Source organism: Vipera ursinii (genome assembly GCF_947247035.1).
Source record: "Vipera ursinii genome assembly, chromosome: 2".
In the NCBI taxonomy this organism is placed as follows: Eukaryota; Metazoa; Chordata; class Lepidosauria; order Squamata; family Viperidae; genus Vipera; species Vipera ursinii.
In genome coordinates, this window is record NC_139513.1 from 97,562,140 (window position 1) to 97,580,686 (window position 18,547).

Sequence of the window (18,547 nt, forward strand, 5' to 3'; positions counted from 1 at the left end):
TTTCCAGCCTTCAACTGTTTTCCAGTCTTCACTTTTATAGACCCAGCATCTTGGTGTTTACCAGAAACTTCAGCAGCTCATTTTTCACCATCAGTCATTCATAAAATAAATCATAATACCAAATACTGTACTAGGAAGGGGATACACTCCTATTCCATGGAAAACAGTGCTTCTAAAAATGTAATTATCAGGGGGGAAATGATGGGTTTAGTGCACAATTGACAGATAGAGAGTCTTATTTTTATTTTATTTATTTTAAAAATGCCTATTGTCACACATCTTTCAACCAACTTTGGACAGCTCCCAATCAAAGATAAAAAAAATCATTTTCACCTATCATGTAAGACCAATATGGATGTCTTCTGAATTAACAGCTTCTCTATCAGCATGGTCAAATTGCTGGGATGGCCCTTAAATATCAAAATTATCTCTGGGCACCAAGGTTTCACTTCCCACTATGAAGACAACTAAGATCTGTCAAGGAAGGAAAAGAAATTGTGCCATGTGGGACATTTTGAAATGGGAGAGTAATACACTTATTTAATTTTCCCCAGGCTATGCAGTGAATTAAAGGGGACGTAGAAGTTAGTTCTTGAGTCATATTCTCAGCTGGTATGCCTGTTCACCTACTTTACAGGAGATGGGAGAGTTTCCTGCTGTCAAAGGTGTACTTAAGCAGAGCAAAATCTACCATTTTAATTTGCTAAAGCATGCTTGCTAGAAAGGTATCCCCTTAGAGTTCAGTGGTTTGGATTTTCAAGCAAACATGTTGGTGATTGAACTTGCCATATCTTAGCACCAAGTATACTAGTTAACCAACACTCAAATGATTGCTCTTTCTAATCGTCCTGTGCACCCCCATAGGGAGGGCCTTCTCAGGGTACCGCCGGTTAATGAATGCCGGCGGGTTATTCCCAGGGGAAGGGCATTCTCTGTGGGTGCACCTGCCCTATGGAACCAACTACCCACAGAACTTAGGACTGCCCCCGACCTTCGCTCATTTCGCTGGGACCTGAAAACTTGGCTCTTCGATCTGTTTGGTCCAGACTGTGGGGTTGTTAATTTAACTGGGTTTTAGATTTACTCTTGGGGCTTGAATTTAATTTAATTGTTTTATTTGTTTTTAATTTTTTGTATTCATGGTTTTAACTGCCCTGTAAACCGCCCTGAGTCCTATGGGAATAGGGCAGTATACAAATCCAATAAAATAAATAAAATAAATAAATAATCACCACTCTTTGTCTCTCAAGTACAAAAGGGTTAGTCAGGAAAGCAGTGAATCTTAGTAAAAAAAAAATATCTCCAACTTCAGGCAAACTCTCTCAGTAAAATTTCTAAAGCCACCCAAATGGGCCACCATGTTGAAACTAATAAAAAGTTCATTTTATATATATATATATATATATATATATATATATATATATATATATATATATATATATATATATGTAGATCTAGAGTTTCGGGTTTCTTCCCGCGTTCCTTTCATCTTCAGAAAGTTGTGGCAACGTTTCGACGAAATCCCATCCGTCATCATCAGGCCGGAGTGTTCCTCCTGCTGCTTCCAGGAGCAATGCGTGGTCTGGCTGTTCCTTTCCTTCCAACTGCCGGTGGGGCTGTGTTCTGACTGGGTGGAGGCGTGGCTGCTTTCACCCAGTCAGAACACAGCCCCACCGGCAGTTGGAAGGAAAGGAACAGCCAGACCACGCATTGCTCCTGGAAGCAGCAGGAGGAACACTCCGGCCTGATGATGACGGATGGGATTTCGTCGAAACGTCGCCACAACTTTCTGAAGATGAAAGGAACGCGGGAAGAAACCCGAAACTCTAGATCTACACATACAGACACCCGCGAGAATCTACGAAAACATATATATATATATATATATATATATATATATATATATATATATATATATATATATATATATATATAAAACCTCAACATGGCATACCCAAGGTTCACTGAGACAGCGTGATTGAACCAAAGAGACCCAGTGAGATTGGTTAAGTAGTATCTTGAAACTGGATTTCTCTACTTTAAGTCCAAGTAGTGCTTTCTACCAGCTTTCCAGAAAAAGGCTCATTTGGACCAGTGTTGCCTTCATTCCAGATATTGGCAATTGGAAATGCAGATCCCTAGGAAAGTACTTCTGTCACTGCCAAATTGAAATGATCAAGAACTGTGAGAAAGGTTTTGGCTGTGATTTGTCCTCCAAGCTTGTTTCAATTTAATTTCTGAACGTTTTGTTACCAAACTAGGTAATACCAGCAGCAGGATTTTCTTGTCCTATTCTCCTTAGCTCATAAATGTCTTGTGAGCCAGTCTGGTCAGTTGGTCATGTGATTGGTCAAAGATAAAAAAAAATCCCTGATCTCAAACCACATTGATGATCAACACACCAATTCGATTGGGAAGGAACAAAAAATATTGGGCCTGCCAACACCCACCTCACAGGTGAATTTACTGAGGCCTGGCATTCCACCAAAGGAGCAATTAAGCATATTGATCTAGATCCAACATATCAGTTATGTAAGAAACCAGACCATTTGAAGTGCCAATCAAGAGAACCAATCAGCTGCTCGGAATTGAAATATAGCTCCTAACAAACACCCAATCACATGACTAGCTGACCACACTGGCACACAAGACATTTATGAGCTAAGGAAAATAGGACAAGAAAATCGAGCTACAAGTATTTTCTATTACTGTGAGAAAGGGTTTCAAGAGTAGATCTTGAGCAATTAAAACCCAGAAAAGAAGCCAAACAATGCTCCTGGTGCATGTTCAAGTGCCCCGTAGGTTTTCTCATGGATTGTTTACATTAACTTTCTCAGAACTCCAAGGAAGTAAAATAAATAACCATAAACTTGAATGTCCAAATAAAGATTTGGGCTTTGGGAGTTTGGCAGACCTGCTTGGCATTACTGTGAAAAACTGCAGGCAGTGTCTTAACTCATCTTTCTGAGGTAGGCAGCAACCAGCGCAGAGAGCAAAAAAGTAAAATATTTTTCTCCTTTTATTTCCACCTATTATTCCAGCCATTGTCCAGTAAAGTCAAAGCAGGTAGAAATTTAGTCAAAGGGTTTCTGTACAAGAAGAAAGATGTATGTACATATGGATATGAGAAAGAGATTGTGCATGCTATCATGAAGTCTTTTGAACTGCTTCAGTATTTTTTCAAAGGACATGTGTTGTTCAAATAATATATTTCGGCTTAAGTCATACTATACCATGACATCATTTAAATTCTCCCTTAAACAATAAAGGATAATTCTTTTGTGGTTTTTTTGAGAAGCAAGTTTTTGTTATTGCAGTAGACTTTTTTTCTCAAAATGTGTGTAGGATAACAAATCTCGCTTTCTGTGCTTAACATTAGGAAATTTCATTTATACAGGATGTAGAGAAATGTACAGAAAAAATGTCATGTTTCTCAACATATCCAGCCATAGATAAGTCTTAAAAGTTCAGACTGCTTAGAAGTCTTCATCAATTTCTTAACAGATTCTTGTTCTTAATAAGGACTGAAAGGTTTAAAGGAATTGAAAATACTGCATTTATTGCCCTCTAATGGTGTGACGAGCTATGGCACAAGTAAAAAGCAAATCTGTTTAACCAGTGATAACACCCACGATCATATATTAACATAGGTACAGAATCAGATCATTAGCTCATATCTGGAAGATGCTAGGTGGGCCTTTCAGACAAAACCTCAGATTTGCTATTGGAGGCATTTTTCATGCAAGGTAATAATGTGCCCGAAGTCATCTGCATAACTAATATGTAGTCTAACTTTGAGCCATGACCCTGTCATATTTAGTTATTTAAGTGCTGCAACATTTGTTCTGAGGTCATCGCGAATGGCTGTAGCAATGCTTTGTAGAGAATTGAAAAAAAATTATAATTATTATCCTGCTTCAGAATGGCTGCTGGTATAACTGAGACGATTTTCACAAACAATGTTAGTTTTATGAATACTTCTCCAGTTTCGTTGTGATGTGTCCTTCACCACTTTGATTCATACCTTTGTGCAAAACTCAACATTCAGATACAAAGCAGGACAGGGGAAATCCCCCAGGGTTCGGAGGGGGAGGGGAGGGAGGGAGGGAGAGAGAGAGCGAGAGCTTGCAACTGGTTTGTGTTTCTTCCTTAATATTCAAAACACAATCTTGCATAACCATTATTTATTGCATGGGGAATCAGGTCTGCTCTAAATGGTTCAGACATCCTATTCATCCCATAATGGAAATGGATGGATAAGCATCTCTAGAATATTCTTGGGGGAGGGAACAAAATAAGGTGAATTTGTGTCTGTGCTACATTTCACTTCAAGAGGAAAATCATGAGTGTTTCATGAAGCAAAATGATTTGATCGAAACAATCTGCGGCTCCCCAAAGGCTTTGAGCCCAGAATTGCTCCAAATTTCCCACCTGCTTATAATTTTTAAGGAAAAAAAATCAGGAATTTGGGAGTTATCCGACTATTGGTTCTGCAGTTAGTTTGTTTACTTTTAAATTTAATTAAATCCGACGTAATCCTGGTCACACTCCTTTTATGGATCATACTTCTGTGGCATGCTGTTCAGAAGACAGATTCTCCTTGGCCCCTAAAAGATTTGTACCCCGACTTTAAAGAAAGCACAGTCCAACTACACAGCATCAAAATTGGGGCTATCTCAGTTCAGCTTCCCATGTTTAGCCCCGGTCATATTAAAATATTTCCACATGCAGAAATCCTTTGACTTCTCATTTGAACCTGAATATACTTGGTGGGGCTACAAGATGGTCTGTAAATCTGTAACATCTCAAAGCTAGCACAGCATTAAGCCTCCTAAGAATTTTAACTTCCTTTTTTGTTCTAAAAAAACACATTTCTATTCTGAAGAGAGAAAAAACAGCCTGAAAACAAATTTTGGATTCTTGGTTATGAGGACAGTCAATAGTTTACAGGCAAAAAGAAGTGTATGTCTTTATTTCCTGACTTTCTTCTAAAGAGATCAAGTCAATTTATCATGCATAGAGGTCATCTCATGTGTAGTTTGTTAACAAACCTTCATAATCCTGTGAGGTAGGCTGGGCAGAGAGCAAGCGATTCAAAGAAATCCAATGAGCTACATGTCAGATACAGCTATGGTAGTGTGGTAAGCATGCTCTTCCTGAGGCTATCTGACTGAAAGAATCTGAAAGTTTTGTAGTCACCTTCCAGCAGTATGGAAGCCCAATATGTCTGGCTGAGTATGGAGGTTTCTTTGCTTTCCCAAGAGGCTTCCAATCATGTCCTTCTTTCCTTCCTTCTCAAGATATATGGGAGCCATTTCCTTTCTTTTTCAGGATCAGTGAAGAGCTGGCAACGCAATCCATTAAGAAGGAAAGAGATACCTCTGAAGAGCTCATTTAACCATACTTAGGATATGGTATTCTGGATTCCATCCTTTCCAAAGGATACTTTTGAGATCTTAATTTAGTTTATTTGAAGTGTGAGGCAGATATTAATGAGAAACCAAAATAAATATAAATACTGATAAGTATTTGAGTTATACCTGGCACTTGGTGACTTTATGCATGCTCTTGCATTATTTTCTTGGCAATAATAGAGAAGAAATTTGTTGTGATGCTTTTTTTTTACACTTCATAGCCAGCTTGAACCCTGGGATTTCATGATGTTTTCCACTGAAACATAGATCTGGTTTTGCTTAGCTTTTTGAGCGGAGCCTTGGTTGGGGGGGATTCTGTCCCTTTTGTGGTCTAAGCAGAGATAACTGATAAAATACACAGGAACAAAGAATCACATTTGTTGCAAGAGCAATTTCTCACACTCTTTCTCTTTTGCTCGGGCTGTCCAGAGGCTTTCTGTTGATCACTATCTTGTAAAGGACTTTGCCTTTTGGCACTGAGGATGAATGGGTGCATGTTGAATATTCTCTCCGAGGATCAGCCCCATTTACTTCTTATCACAGACAATCTTATTTTTTCAGCTTTTATGATGTGCATTCATTATCTTTGCTTTTTCTCCCCCTTCTGCTCAATCATATTGATTCTCAGAGACTGCCCGGAGAAGTCTGCTGTTTTCTTGGTGAGGTTTTTCAGAAGTGGTTGGCTAAAGGGTGAAAGTGGCTGGCCCAAGGTTACCCAACTTGCTTTGTGCTTAAGGCAGGATTAGAACTCACAGTCGCCCAGTTTCTAACCTAATGCCTTAACCATTACAACCAACTGGCTTTCAGTCTTGCTTTAACTGATTTTTTTACACCCTCTAATCTCTTAAATAAGGCCCATGTATGTGAATGAAGTCTTCTTTACATGTAGCTGATAAAATAAAATTTAAAAAAAAATGAGCTTGCTTTTTCACTGACAGTCACACATTAGCTGATGGCCAGTGTGTGTATCCATTGACAACAGCCCAGAAGATTTTATATTCATTCAGAAACACAAGGGACTAGAAGCACCAGATGACAATTCTCTTCTTTTCTTGGCAGAGGGACAATGATGTCCTTCCATCATGAGCTGCGAACTCTATTAACAGATGGATCATACATCATGTCTTCCTTCGCTTAACCATCGGGCCCGATAGGTTGTCCACCCTCTTGGATTCTTATTTGTTTGGGAATCAGTAAATATTTGAGCCAACCTGGCTTGGATCTTGCCTTGCCAACTGCAGTCATCAAACTCAGTGGCAGCAGCCAAGGCCAAAAAGAAGTAACTGGCTGCATCTTGCTCATCCTGAGAATAAAAGGAAAGAGGTAAAAAGTAAAGCACTGGAAAGTTCTTCCAGTCAAGGCTGAAAACATGGTAGGGACCGAAAGGAAAATGGCCTAAGAAAGAAAGAAAAACCTTTCAACACTCACTACAGATTGGAACCTTAAATGGTTTTTACAACTCTGTGTTATGACTCCCCACCCCATTTCCCCTCTCCAAAAACATCTTTACAACATAGAAATCTTGAAACTGGCATAACCCTGTACTTCGAGCAATTTTTCCCCCCAGTTTGGGTTATAATGAGGCAAAATGTGGCAAGCAGCAATCCCAGTTCACCACTTACAAAGAGCAAATGAATGCAGACTTGATTGCTTGAAATAGCAATTAATTAATTTCATACAGACTAAGAACAATTAAGGGACGCGGTGGCTCAGTGGGTTAGGACGCTGAACTTGTCGATTGGAAGGTCGGCAGTTTGGCGGGTCGAATCCCGAGTGCCGCGTAACAGAGTGAGCGCCTGTTACTCGTCCCAGCTTCTGCCCACCTAGCAGTTCGAAAGCACGTAAAAATGCAAGTAGAAAAATAGGGACCACTACGGTGGGAAGGTAACAGCGTTCCGTGCGCCTTTGGCGTCTAGTCATGCCGGCCACATGACCACGGAGACGTCCTCGGACAAGCGCTGGCTCTTCGGCTTTGAAACGGAGATGAGCACCGGCCCCTAGAGTCGGAAACGACTAGCACGCATGTGCGGGGGAACCTTTACCTTTACCTTTTAAGAACAATTAATGCGTATGAAATAATACAATGTGTATGAAGGGACATATGAGGAGCTACTGAAGGGATATGCTGGGGCTACTGAAAATCATATCCAAAGCAAGGGTATTTAGAAAGGGAGTAGCAACTGCAGAACAACATAAGGAGAGAATCAAAAGTAGAGGACAACAGGATGGCATATCATAAATCACAGCTGACAGCCTGCAAACCAAGCCACATGTAGTTCTTCCAAGCTGTGTGTGAAGCTTCCGGAGCCCTTCCAAATTAAAGCATATCAGATCTGGACTGAAAAACCTCAGATAAGTAAACATGGTAGGAAAAGGGTTCAGAGAGTTCTAGGTTTTCATTGACATTTAGTAATTCCTTGGAGATATTTACATTCTGGCTCTGGCTGCTGTACGAAATGGCTATTTTAATTTGAAAGAAGATGAGGAATTATTGAATGTGTGAGAAAGGATCAAAGCAGTTCAACTTAGCTGAAATGGAATAAAGTAAAATTTAGCTTTTATCCTAGCTTTGAAGCATATCCCTTTGATTGATTTGTCATTCAAAGGCCAAAGTCTGGACATTAGCCTGAAACAAATAATATATCCCTTTTGTAAACTGAAAAAGTATTAACTGAACAAAGTGACATGGAGGTCCAGAAAATGGAATAGTTGCTGGCACTGCAGCAAAAGCAAGCAAACAAAAAAACCACCCATTCAATATTTGCACAAGATTCTGAATATTTTCATTGTTAAGTGCAAAGTAAATCAAACCAGAACATCTTTACCAAAATGCAACAGGTCAGACATCACAGATGCTATATTTCACCTTTAATTTGTGGAAAGTGAGATCTCCCAGTCGGTAGTAAACCTTAGAGTAATATATGGCTTCTTGAGCCCCTTGCAATTCTGGTGAATGCAAAGAGAGCGTCCTCAAGTAGCAGTCTTCAGCCATCTCATACATTTGCAGAAGGTAATACACAGTTGCCAGCCGATGAAAGGCAACCAATTCTTGCAAATGGTCTCCTGGAACAAGAACAGTGTCAAAATGGCATAAATGACTATTTGGCAATTGTAAAGGCTGCAGCATTCGCAAATCCCCCCTTCCTCCTAGACCCCCCAAAAGACCATGTACTTCAATCCCCGAGCAGCACCATTTCAACTGCTTCCTGCCCAGTTCCTAGGATTTGGGAAGACTGCACCATGTTCCACTGCCACCACTTTTTTGCTCCCCCAGAAGTTAATGTGCAATGCCAACCCACATGCTGAAAAAGTTTTGCAGTAACAACCATAATAATAAATGCAAACAATTGTTTTATTTATGCATTTTCCTAATGTCATAAAATCAATGGCAATTCAATATGATAGGGAAGACATGCCAATTTCATGTGATAGGCATTAAACACTCCATTGCTGCAATCTTGAAAAATATGTATACAATGTTTCCATAGACACAATCGCTCTCAGCGGAAATGGAAAAAAATTGAAGGGCAGACTCCTTGCTTGAAACACGATATTGTAGACTATTAAATTTCACTGTGATGAAATTAGACATGCCGTCTTCAAAAGCCTGTGCCTTGTTGCTCCAAGGTGACCAGTTACACAACAAAATGAAGACTGTGAAAATGATAAGGATACGTGAAATAATCCATTTGATAGAAACACATTCCATTTGCTTTCAGTTAAGAATTTCTAGGCTATTGGTTGCAATATCACTGTCAACAAAATATTGTGTCCAAAAATCAAGCAATGTCTTGTACAACACTGACTGAGTCATCTCTGACTGGGACATCAGCATCCTTTATCTGAGGAAGGATAAATTTATTTGGCAATTCTTTCCCAGTGGTTGTGAATTCATAAAATCCGCGAAGAGCTATTTCTTTGATTTTGAATGAAGTACAATAAATGCCCACTTACCTTTGCACTTTTAAAAACATTTACTGAGGCCAACCTGAATATTTTAAATTGACTTGGGTGACACCACCTTCTAAGAGATGTATGGTGGTTATTTTCTGTACTCACAAATTATTGACAATTTTCAGAATATGACTTAGGTATTCTTGCATTATAAACCTTGATTCCTTCCTACCTACATCCACGCTGAGTCTGACTGCCAAGGTAGCAAATTCCAAAGCATTTTCATAATTGTGGAGCCCAATTTGGAGTTCAGCTAGTTTGTTGAACACTCTCAACTCCGTTGTTGTGTCTCTCAGTTTCCTGGCCAAAGGTATAGCTCCTCCCTGGCACAAAAAAAACACCAAACGATTTGTCACGGTGGTTTCATAACTTTCTACTCTCCATCCTGCCCCTGCAGCCCAACGAAGAGTCCCTCCGAGAGGTCACACAAAGCAAAGAAGACCTGACCATACATACAGTCTCTGTGATAATCATTTGCCATACCATCATTTTCTTATAACTGAAATGAACGTTATCTCACAGTTTTCAGATTTATAGGTAACGTGAAACACAACATGAACTTTAGATGAACCTGAGATCACTTTGCTTTTTGTTTCCTTGTTTTGTGCAACTGGATGGCTGCCCATTTGGCCTTTGCCTAGAAACAGGTTTAAGTCTATTAATCCAGCAAAATTAAAGCCGTCTGTCACTATAAATTTAACACAGTTTGCACACATTGTTTAATATGAAAGAAAAGGCTCCCCATTGGATTAATCAGACCATTATAGACTTTTAGAAAGTGGACAATATTTTTTCTAAAAAAAAAAGTTCATTTCTTATTTTTAAAGATGAAAGGGCTACACGTTTTCTCTTTTCTTTCTTTTTAAAAAGCACCACTTCATTACCACTTCAAACACTTAAAAAGAGATGGTAAGGCTTTGTTACTAAAAGAGCACACAAGTAAAAGAAAGAGAGCTCCTGCTTACTTTGTGCTCAAAGATATTTAAGTAAAGTTCTTAAGAGTGCATCCTTCAGTACAGATGGAAGGGATCTTGTAAGGACCACCATCAAGTTGTCAAATGCCACAGTTGCACTGGACTGCATTTTTACCCTAGCAATCAGCAGCAGCAGCAGCAGCAACAATCTAGATTTCTAAAACAATGCTTTCCCATTGCTATATACCCTGAAGGTATCAGGGTTGAACTAGTGACCTTTTGCAGTCAAATCATATGTTGTATCAGGAGGGCATGAATAAAATAAAAAGATGATATGCAAAGAGCAACAACAAGAAAATTCCTCACCACAATCTTACTTCTACAATTAACAGCCACAACACAGTCAGTGGTCCTCTGACCTTCACTGCCATGCCTAACTATACCCCCAGATTCCAGGATGCTTATTTTCAGCCAGCAATATTAGCATGTAGAGGCACAGAAGGAATCACTGGAGTAGGTTGGTGGTTCCCCCCATGCCCCCCCCAAATGATTTTGGTCTGACGTTCATCTCATTTTCCACTTTCTACTTCTGCACACTTTCTTTCCATCAATGTTAGAAGCACCCAGTACTGGCAACCTCTAGAGGTGTTGATACAAATATATCTTGTAGTTGGTACCCTGTAATATTCCACTGCCTTATGCCTGTCCTTGATTCCATTGAAGAAGACATCTCCTGCCTCTTCGTATAATCCCATGGCCAGGTGTAGCTCTTTGGGTTTCAGCGCTGTCTCTATGGATGCCTGAAAAGTGAGGTTAACAGCTGAGGCAATAGGATCACGGAAAAAGGTTAAATGTTTGCTCAAAACAACTCAGGACACTTCAATTGAGCTGCATCCATTTTAAGATACATAACAAAATACAGAACCCTTCGTGACATTTTCTTTTTATTTCCATTGCAGAGACTTCACATCTCTGAAGGAAAAAGTGGAAAGTAGGTACAAAATTTTTTAAAGTATCTCCATACAGAGATTTCCATTGCTTGGTGATATGTACCCTCTTACAGCATTCAGTTCTCCTTTTTTGTAATTTGATGTTCATCATTCTAATGCTCTTCTACTCAAACCCCCTCTTATCTTTCAGTACCAAATCTCTGAAATCACCACCTTACAAATCCAAATGTTGCTTATGAATCTAAATTCTGCACCCACAAATGAAAGTCATAGGTTTTCAGTATTAAATATTATATAACCCAATATTAAATATTAATATTTAATATGACCTAATATTAAGATAAGTGTGCGATATGTAACTGCATCTTTCGTTTAAAGCTTTGAGCACAAAACATGCATATCTGCAATACAGAAGATCTGTGATTCAGCCAAGATCCAGTCTATATATAACAGCTAGAAGGATATTTACTGCCATGGTTGGTGATGCCTTATATTGTTAGAGACTGACTCAGCATCCTCATGTGCCAGACAGATGAAAACTCACATTTTATAAAGAATTATCTATGTTATCCAATGATAGAAATCACACTTTTGCAATAATCTTTTACAAAGTGGTTGGGTAAAAAGCTGCAACTAGTAAAAAAAGCACAGAAAGATACCAACTTAGAAAATAACTTTTTTATGTACCTGTAAATACATTTCCACAAGTTCATTCTCTTGCATTTGATAATAGAGCTTACCAGCCTGTAACCAGGCCTGGGCTGTTTTAACAGTTTCCTCCAAGTCAATAAATATTCTTAGGCTCTGCTTGGTTGAATCCAATGCCAGTTTCAAAGATCTGTTGGATTTACATGTATTTCATTATTAGTGAAACTCATGAATAGTTAAAACAAACCACCTCATTTTGAGCCACTCTATAAAACATCACTTACAAGAAACTGAATTCTGACCTTCACACAGGCTGAATTCTTTCCTTTGGTCCTAAATCCAATGAAGAAATTATTTTAAGCAGATGAAACTTTAAATTCGTCCTTAAATAAGTCCTTGTTCTAAAGATACCGCTCTTAATGGAAGACAAGTGGACTGCCACTAATGTTTCATGATAAAATGGTGTCATACTATGTGATATAAGTTTCCCCTATCTGCCATGTTGGAGATTCACTATCAAAGGAGTTTCTAGCTGATGCATGTTCTGATCACTACACATGACACATGTGAAATGTAAGTCTATGAATACACAAACCTGGGATATGTTGCTCTCATCTTGCAAGGTATGGGATATCTGTTCACTGATACATTATGGTATCATCTTTTCTGTCACTTGAAATAGAAGAATTTTACCCAGCTTCCAAATAGCCCAATTAAATGTGGACTACCAGGGGGAGAGAGAGAGAGAGAGAGAGAGAGAGAGAGAGAGAGGGAGGGAGGGAGGGAGGGAGGGAGGGAGAGAGAGAGAGAGAGAGAGAGAGAGAGAGAGAGAGAAGGGAGGGAGGGAGGGAGAGAGGGAGGGAGGGAGGGAGGGTGGGAGGAAGGATAATTTCAACAGAACATTAGCTGGCTCTGAGGTTCTTATGACAAAAGAACAATCACTACATCACAAGCTGTTAATAATTTATCCTAATGTGATATAGCATCATATAATATGATATCATTTGACATGATGTCATGTGATATGATACTCATATAATTTCTGGAGTGTGATAGTTCCTTAAACAGGAATTGGTATAGCACAACCTGTTACTAGAGGGCATGCCTACTTGCATATTCCTAAAACATTCTTATTTCTATTGTTAATACAACTACCAACTATTAATGTTAATTGTTGAATGGTAACCCCCCCTAAAAAAGAAGTCATATAATCTATGGAAAACACATATGAAGGAAGAGGACAGGATCTGTAGCAAGAGCACATAATAAGAAATAACTGAAAGGTGATTATAGCTAAATCTAAGTTGTTGTTATATGTAAAATCCACTCCATTATGAACCCTACTACACCACCAAAAATTAACATTAACCCTAAAGCTGCAAGAAACGCATTCAAGAGATTTAAAAAATAATAAGGAAAAAGGTTACTTGCTTTTATTTTAATTATACAGCTTAAAAATCATGTTACGAAGAGATAGTTTCCAAGATTTTGGATAGCACAGGAAACCCCAGCATATATAACATGGCAAACAGCTTCCTTCAAGCATAACATCTTGAAGAAAGGTGAGAAGCAAGCAGAAAACAATCCACACTCTTTAGTTTGTTTGCCGTGTTCATTTCCCTCTTCCTCAAAAAATTTCAAGCAGCATCATTTTTATTATCTTCCTTTCATACCAACTCTTGTGTGGCATGTATTCAGAACAGTGCATGCATTCATTCAAGGGGCATGATCGTATGCCACTGACCTCTTTGTGCTTCTTTATGTGACCTGTGAGTCTTTAAAGCTAGAGAATTCTCGCTGTTGCCTTGGCCAAGAGATATAGGCAGTGCTATTCCTTCTGCTAACCTTTCCTCAAAGATTTAAGCTTTAGATTACAGAGCAACTGCCAGGCAGCACTGCAAGTGAACCAGCCACAATCTTCAGAGATCAAGAGGGCAGGCCATTATTTCTCAGCCTTGGCAACTTTACCAAGTGTGGACTTCAACTCTTAGAATTCCTCAGCCAGCTGGAGAATTCTGGGAGCTGAAGTACACACATCTTAAAGATACAAGGTTAAGAAACACCCTGGTTAAGATACAAGGATGACTCATACCTTGGACGGTATCTCTTTACTCTCCTACCATCGGGTAGGAGATATAGGAGTATAGCCAGCCGCACCAACAGGCTGAAAAATGGCTTTTATCTGTGGGCTTTTAGGCTTTTGAACGGGAAATAATTTTTATAAACTTTATGCAGAATTGACTTGCGAGGCCGGTGTGTGGTGCAATTAGTTCACATGGTGTGATAAGATGGAGGTTTGTTGTCACTGTGAGTTGGGGGGTGGGAGCACGAAGGGAGGCTCAGCTAATCTCAATGTATACATGGTTGTACTTTGACAATAAAGGTTCTTTTTTTTTTCATTTTTCAACACTGCGGGTAGACACATCTTTAGATCCATGGGGTACCTCCATCTCTGAAAGCAATGTGCTGTTTGCATCCAAAGTCAACAATGGCTGTGCTAGCAATGCCTCTGACTTCCTGCAAAAGTAAGATTTCTAAGGGTCCCTCTCCCCTTTTAGAGTTATGTGAACACTGCCTCGTTGGGAAGAAGCCTACTGCTTTGGGGAAAATATGTCTTTGAAACAGGTAATTGGAAACAACTTTGATATTTATAAGTAGGTAATTGGGAAAAGGAATAACCTTGAGAAAGAAAAGGAAGAACTGCTATGAAGACAGTGGTCCAATAAAAAGAAATCTGGGTCTGGACAGATCTGTAATCTGAGTAAGCATTTCAGATAAAATTCTCCCTAGTTCTCAGGAACAGAGGTCCCCAACATTTTGAGCACCAGGGACCGGTTCCGTGGAGAGAGGTTTTTCTGCGGACCGGAGGGGGTGTGGTTTCATGTACTGCCTGCATCCCACAGATGGGGCTTTGCTTGTTTGCACGGACTGGTTTCTGGCATACCGTGGCCCAGTGCTGGTCCATGGACCGGGGGTTGGGGACCCCTGCTCAGGAAGATAACTAAAGGAGGAGGAAAGTACATTTAGACTTGCAAGATTCTGTTACTATAAATTTGTAATAAAAGTAGAATTAGTATATATAAGTCAGGTTTCCAAAACTGGTCTACCTTGGAGGCTGATAAAGTACAGTGATTGACAGTCAGTAACAATGGGAGGAGATTATACCTTAATATTGTTTTTATTGAATTCTTTTCCTTTTTATATTTTTTATTCTTTTCTCTTTTTCCCTTTGCTCTTTTCTTTCTTTTATATAATTATGTGCATTTATTTTTAGAACAATGACAAATAGCAATATTATCAATATTAATCTTTAGGGTGTTATAGAGATTTTAACTTTTTTCTTAAGATAATATATGGAATCTAGGTCTACAAATTTAATTAAGAAATCAATGAAATATTGTGTTAATGAACCTTAGATTTTGTAATTATCAATCTTTCTTTGCTGATATTTATTTATTCCCTATATTTTTCCTACATTTTTTCTTATGTAGTTACTTATTCTATTGTTTAAATGTTTCAAACAAATTCTTTATTAAAAGAAAAAACAAACAAACAAAGGAAAAGGTGGCAATCTGAAGCAAGTGAACCACTATGTAAAACCTAGCTTGAAATATCTGGTGACATATACATTTCTCTCCTGTGCATGCAAACACTCTTTGTATCCTGGTTCTTGTATGTAGGTCCTGTGCTTTTCTTTCAGCCATTTGTAACACCTCATATTAACATGATTACACTTGTTAACAAATGAGCTCTGAGCTGAAGTCAGAGTAAATACATTGACATCTGCATCTGAGTGCAGAATTGTTTCTATCCCCCCCCCTTTTAAAAGCAAGGAAGTCTGTGTATTTATTTTCTTTTTGCCTCTTTCCTTATATTCAAGATCTCTCTCTCTCTCATCTGTATTTTCTGGCAGCTGAATATATCATACAACTAAGGAAGTGACTTCTGGTTTACCAAGAGAAAACACGCTTTGCTTTAAAGTGTCACAGATATTAATCCATGCTAATTTTCCCAGAGACCAAGACAACTGAACACGGGAGAAGGTTTCATTCCTCCTACATGATACATGTACAGTAAACTGATAATAACAAATGAGTGTTATTAAGATTTTTTTCCCTTCTTTCCAAAATGTTCAAAGCATCTGACGTTAAAATCAGTGGCAGAGAATACATTAAAGACTAATGAATCTTTTTGAAAATTTTCTGAATTTTCTGCTTTATGATCTAGTGTTCAATGGATTATGAACAGTGGAACTCATGCCATTTGGGCTCAAAGACAACAATGTTCTAGAATTTCATGCTTTAAATATTACTGCTTTTCTCTTGAGGATGATAAAAGGAAGGAGAATATTTGTAGCTCAGGGGTTGAAATGAGGGGTCCTTGGTGATTGCTTGTTTTCTTGCAGATGTTTCATTACCCTGACTAGGTAGCATCATCATGACATAATATCAGGTAACATGAAGTTGCCTAGTTAGGGTAATGTAATGTCTGCAAGAAAACAAGCAAGCTCAGAGAGCACCAATGATAAAAGGAAATTGCTTTAATAACAAAATCCAATGAAACCAAAATACCGTTCGAAATATTGTAACACTTTTGGTCCCAGTCATTATTTTAACATTTAACAGGGAACACGAATGCTGACTCACCTGGGTGTTTGTAAACTTTGGTAGAGCTGGCTGAGGACCTGGAGAAGGTGACCTTCTTTTTCTCTGTCCTGGAGATGCCGAGCTAGGAGAACGTGATGCTCATGGTATAGAATGGAGGCTCTGATATCAGGATGCACTTTACTATAGAAATGGCAGAGGGACTCAGTGACATGAAGTTGACCTACATGGCATCAGGTAGGATAGAGATATTTTTTTTTAAAAAAATGCCAAATAAATAACCCACTTGACTTGACGTGAACAATTTCCCCTAAGAATAAGTACTCACTTATCACATTTTGAGTCTTCAAAGCAATGGCCAAGGCCAGCTCAAAATAGATGATGCCTTCTTCTGCCTTACACCTCACTAGCTTGGACTGAGCTACCCATAACAAAATGTGCACCAGTTCCATCTGTGTATCATCACCGTCCTGGAGTTCAAAATACAGCTGAATGGCCTGGAGAAAATAGTACTCGCCTAAATAGTAAGCCCCCAAAGATGTGACCAGGCAACCAAAGTTGGCTAAGGCAATGGCTTGGTTACGCTGATTTCCATTCTCCTGTGCTTTCTTCAAGGCCCATAAGTAGTTCTCTGCTGCCTTTTGCACCTGCCCTTCTCTTGTAAGAGCAATGGCTAAAAGATTGTGAACGGCCCCATCTTGTGTGACACTGTCTGTCTGCCGCAGAGAACACAGGAGGTATTCCATGATCTCTGAGGTCTTTTCTGGTAGGCTGTTCAAAATAAACAACCACCCCAAAGAAAGGGATGCTTCAAATGCTTCTTCTTCACCCATCACTTTACCAAGGACAACGGCTTGGTTGCAGTAATGCACAGCCTTTTCTAGCATGCCATATTTGAGGTACAGTTTGGATAAAAGTGCACACAAGGCTTTTTCAGTTGATACAGTCCCAGCTTCGTGGGAGAAGGACAACCCACAATGCAGATAGAAGCAAGCCACTGCTGAGATGCTGTTGTTGCTTTTCTCTTGGACTTTCAAGAGTTTAGAGGTGTTTGCAAGGATGAATCCAGCTCTCCAAATGGGTGTGAAGCCACCTTTTATATTGCTGGGGGACAGCATTCTAGCAGCTGCTAAAGCTACATGGGGCACATACTTTTTTTCATACAGATAGGCAAGAAAAGGCATTGTATCTAAAGGAAATGCACTGGTAGCCTGGCTGGTGAGCTGTGTGTTCAGAAACTGCAAACGTTCTGCAAAAGGAAGGACCTCATCATATTTGCCCAGGTGCAAGAAGAGTCTGACAATGAGGAAGCAGGACCGAATCTCCATTGTTGTGTTGCCTACAGCAATGGCTTCTCTCAGGATATACATCATAACCTCTAGTTCAGTCTCAGAACTGAAGCAGTGTCCAGACATGCAGGCCAGAAGTGTCATCCCTTTCCCAATCACAGATAAGAACTTTTGCTTCATCTTTTGCTTTAGATAAATGGCAGCAAGGTTTGCATGCAATGAGGTAAGCAGAGGTAGATCTTCAAACCCCTTGTCCATAGTATTCATGGCTTCCTCAAAGTAGACTCGCGCTTGGGAGAACTTGGCCTTCCTGACACAGAGACGGCCCAAAAGATAACATATCCGAATGTGAGCCCAAGCAAGGTGGCCCCTCTTAGCCCAGTTCCTGGATGTCTCCAGATATATGACTAACTCCTCTTCGTTGGTGAAACCATAGAATGTAGAAGTGAGGAAGGAAAAGGAGAGGTCATAGAGACTTTGGAAATGAGGCACATAGCTATCTTGATTGAGGAAAGTCAGCATAGGATCAAACACATCACAGTCTTCCATATGCCCAGCATTTAGATCAATAAAGAACTTGGGGTCATCAAGGTCATCTGGCTCTGGCAGAAGTAAATGCTCAAGGGTGGAAGGTGAAGATTCAACCACTGGAGTTGACTTCTCAGAATCAGTATGAGTAAACAAACTGTTATAAGATTGCTTCCCCCAATTTTCAAACATCCAACCATTCTTATGTCCATATACAGCAGCATCTGAAAATGATCAATAAAACAC

The 18,547-nt window shown here is 39.3% G+C and overlaps 1 protein-coding gene across 6 annotated transcripts in view; it reads right to left on the reverse strand.

Annotated features, from left to right (window-relative positions):
- Positions 1 to 6,323: 6,323 nt before the first annotated feature.
- The window catches only part of SH3TC2 (SH3 domain and tetratricopeptide repeats 2), a gene marked incomplete at its 5' end in the record, with an annotated part of 36,856 nt that continues 24,632 nt past the window's right edge, over positions 6,324 to 18,547 (reverse strand). For 5 of the 6 annotated variants that reach the window (XM_083352971.1, XM_083352972.1, XM_083352969.1 and 2 more), the window contains 7 exons: positions 6,324 to 6,717; positions 8,281 to 8,477; positions 9,541 to 9,691; positions 10,960 to 11,082; positions 11,920 to 12,070; positions 16,527 to 16,707; positions 16,813 to 18,525. In XM_083352971.1, coding sequence (XP_083209097.1) covers positions 6,526 to 6,717; positions 8,281 to 8,477; positions 9,541 to 9,691; positions 10,960 to 11,082; positions 11,920 to 12,070; positions 16,527 to 16,707; positions 16,813 to 18,525 — 2,708 coding nt within the window. In that variant the 3' untranslated portion in view covers positions 6,324 to 6,525. The remainder of the gene's footprint in view (positions 6,718 to 8,280; positions 8,478 to 9,540; positions 9,692 to 10,959; positions 11,083 to 11,919; positions 12,071 to 16,526; positions 16,708 to 16,812; positions 18,526 to 18,547) is intronic. The other variant, XR_014491246.1, reaches the window with a different exon arrangement.